This window comes from Cyprinodon variegatus, unplaced genomic scaffold, assembly GCF_000732505.1.
Source record: "Cyprinodon variegatus isolate N-32 unplaced genomic scaffold, C_variegatus-1.0 Scaffold1100, whole genome shotgun sequence".
Lineage (NCBI taxonomy): Eukaryota > Metazoa > Chordata > Actinopteri > Cyprinodontiformes > Cyprinodontidae > Cyprinodon > Cyprinodon variegatus.
In genome coordinates, this window is record NW_015151553.1 from 42,440 (window position 1) to 45,171 (window position 2,732).

The following is a 2,732-nucleotide window of genomic DNA, read 5'->3' on the forward strand; positions in this document are numbered from 1 at the left end:
ATTCATAAAATATGTGTATATATATATATATATATATATATATATATATATATATAGAAAACTTTACAAACTATTTTGAAAGGTAACTTTTGAAAAAAATTGTAATCTGGAAAAAAAACTTGGAAAAAAATGAAAAACAAAAATATGTAAAACATGTAAATAGATATTGGAAAAATATTTTAAATTAACATTGAAAAATAAGGAACAATTATAACATAAAAAATGAATAAAAAAAATAAATAAAAAAATCTGAAAATAATAGCAAACTGTAAAATATTGGCTGAGCTTCTGCATACACATACATTCCTCTCAAAACATTTTTGGGGGCTAAGAAGTTTTTGTATTTTTTTTTTTTTTAAACAAACTTTCATGGAAAAACAACAACAAGTGGGTTTCCTACTTTCAGTAATACTGGAACTAATTTCTCTTAATGTTCCTGTCGCTGACTGAAGGCTTCCTGCTTTGTTTCATTCATCTGTATCTATCATGGAAGGAAGGAAAAGCAGGTAAACAAAGGAGGAGCAGAAGGAAACCAACCTGTCATGGTGGATGATGAGGGCGATGGCTTCAAACAGGACAGCGTTTTTGGCGTTGGAGTGCTGTACCTTCTTGGACTTGGGTGGCTCCTGAGCCTTATTGAGGATGGTCTCCAGGCACTCTGTCAGACGACTCCGCAGCGCTGCGTCCTCTGCAACATCACAACATTTTTTGCACTCATGTCCACTCGGCCTACAAAGAGTTTCAGAGGTGATCTGTTGGTGCCGTCAGGCCTGCTGCTCTGTACCGTACCGGGGGGAGGGTAGCACTGCAGGAGGCGCAACAGTTTGACCGACAGCCACGGCGCAGCAACAAAGTAGTAGGTGTAGTCCTGCAGGTCGAGGGACGCAGAAGTCACGATCTGTGGAAAAGAAAGAGATCCCAATGGTGAAATCCAGTTTAAACCAGAACAGACGATGTCGGAGACGGTCAGAGCGGTACCGACCCTGCTGAGCCTGGCCACAGCCAGACACACGGAGGTTTTGAAGTCATCAGGACTCTTCTGGGCCAGAGTGGTGATGAGGCTGGTGGCTGCGGTGACTACTCCCTGAAAACAGGAACAGATCCAGGTGAGGAAGCAGACTCCATAGCCCATTTACACTATCCTTTTGAAACTGTGCCGAGATCGGGCCCAGCAAGGTAACAGAGATAACTGTTGAGTGTAAATGGCACGCAGAACTGAACCGGTACTAGTACTGGTACTAGTTCATCAGTAGGGCTCGCCGTGGTTCAGTTGACTTAGACTTATGCTACGTTCACACCGCAAACAGCAGGAGCAGCAAAAACACAAGTGCTGCTTCATTTTTGATGCTTGTACAAGTTTAGTTCTGAAGCGCGACTGAAGCATCTTTGCTGCTCTGGCTGCACGATGGAACATGGCTCTAATGCGTGTTGGGCTGAGCTACTCTATCCTTTCTTTGCCTGTAACAATGGCAGCTATATTTGCTGTGATCAGTGAGTAAAAAGTAGTTTAAATGTTTTTAAGTGAGAAAATCCACCTGAAAACTTCATCTGTGCAGTAAGTTCATCCAGATTATCATCCTGCCTTTAAATATTATTTATCTGTCGGAGCCGCTCAGACCCCCGTACACCAGCGGTGCGCTGTCACTTGGAATCCCCTTCAACAGCAGCCTCTGGCCTAGCCTCTTTGCGGTTTGCCAATACTGTTCGCAGTGGCCTGAAGTAGATCTTAGCGTTTTTCATGTAGGTAATCCAAAATGCAGGCATCAGAATAATAAAATCGAACATATTTTTGCTGGCAGATTTCAGTATTTTAAGTTAATTTAGTGATCAATGCGCTCTGCATCAGCAGTGCTGTGTCTGTCTCCCTGCCAGCTCCTAGATAAGCTTCTCTTATTGGTTGATGTGATTTTTTTAATCCTGTCTTAAAGTCTGTTTTGTTTTTTTTCCGTTATATTATGCAGGCCAGTTAGTTATACATCAGCCTAAACACCTAAATTCAGCCAATCATATATCAACAGTCATCTGTCAATCAAATTTTTTTGGTCATAGCATCTTGATTCATATGTCGCAGCTAATATACACAACGGTTTGAACCTTGCGAGGCAAGCGCTCAAACATGTACGGCTGTAAGTCTTCTACACCAAACCAAGCTTCTGCCGCCCTGGCGTCCTCTTCCACAACATCTTCATCCCCGCTTTCCTCTTCTAAATAAAATATGGATGACGGAGGAGACTCATCCACGACCTCCGACACTAAACTCTCCTCCTCTTGCATGTTTCCGCTGTCCATAGTGTTCCTTGAAGTGTCGTTTCTAAGTCACCAATTTAGTGCTACTTGGTCCCAATGGAATTTCCCATTGGAAACCTATTAGCACTTAGTTGCTAACTTGTTAGCAAGATGCTTCCAACAAATCGGCCATAATCAAACTTGCTTGCGAACCTTCCACCACAACAATCCCGCTCCCTCGATAAATGACGAATCACGTTCACTTTATTCACTCGTGTAAAGTCATACACCACTCAGGAGAATTCGGAAATACAAAGGTTGGTACAGCTGCTTCTCAAACAACTTTAAATTGAAAACCGCTCAGTGCCCCACCATATTTGTTCCGCTCCGCTCACATGCTCTGATTAGATATTAGCCAAGCACATGTCATGAGCACATTTATATACATGTTTAGGCCAGAATGATTCGACATCTAACTATGATTTCCCTACGACTTTAATGAATCT

The 2,732-nt window shown here is 42.1% G+C and overlaps 1 protein-coding gene across 1 annotated transcript in view; it reads right to left on the reverse strand.

Moving 5' to 3' along the window:
• Nucleotides 1-2,732, reverse strand: part of LOC107101473 (AP-2 complex subunit alpha-2-like) — a 45,557-nt gene that overhangs the window by 27,459 nt on the left and 15,366 nt on the right. Inside the window, exons 5-7 of the mRNA XM_015400411.1 lie at nt 983-1,084; nt 790-898; nt 538-688 (exon numbers count right to left, since the gene is read on the reverse strand). Of these exons, the coding sequence (XP_015255897.1) occupies nt 538-688; nt 790-898; nt 983-1,084 (362 nt within the window). The remainder of the gene's footprint in view (nt 1-537; nt 689-789; nt 899-982; nt 1,085-2,732) is intronic.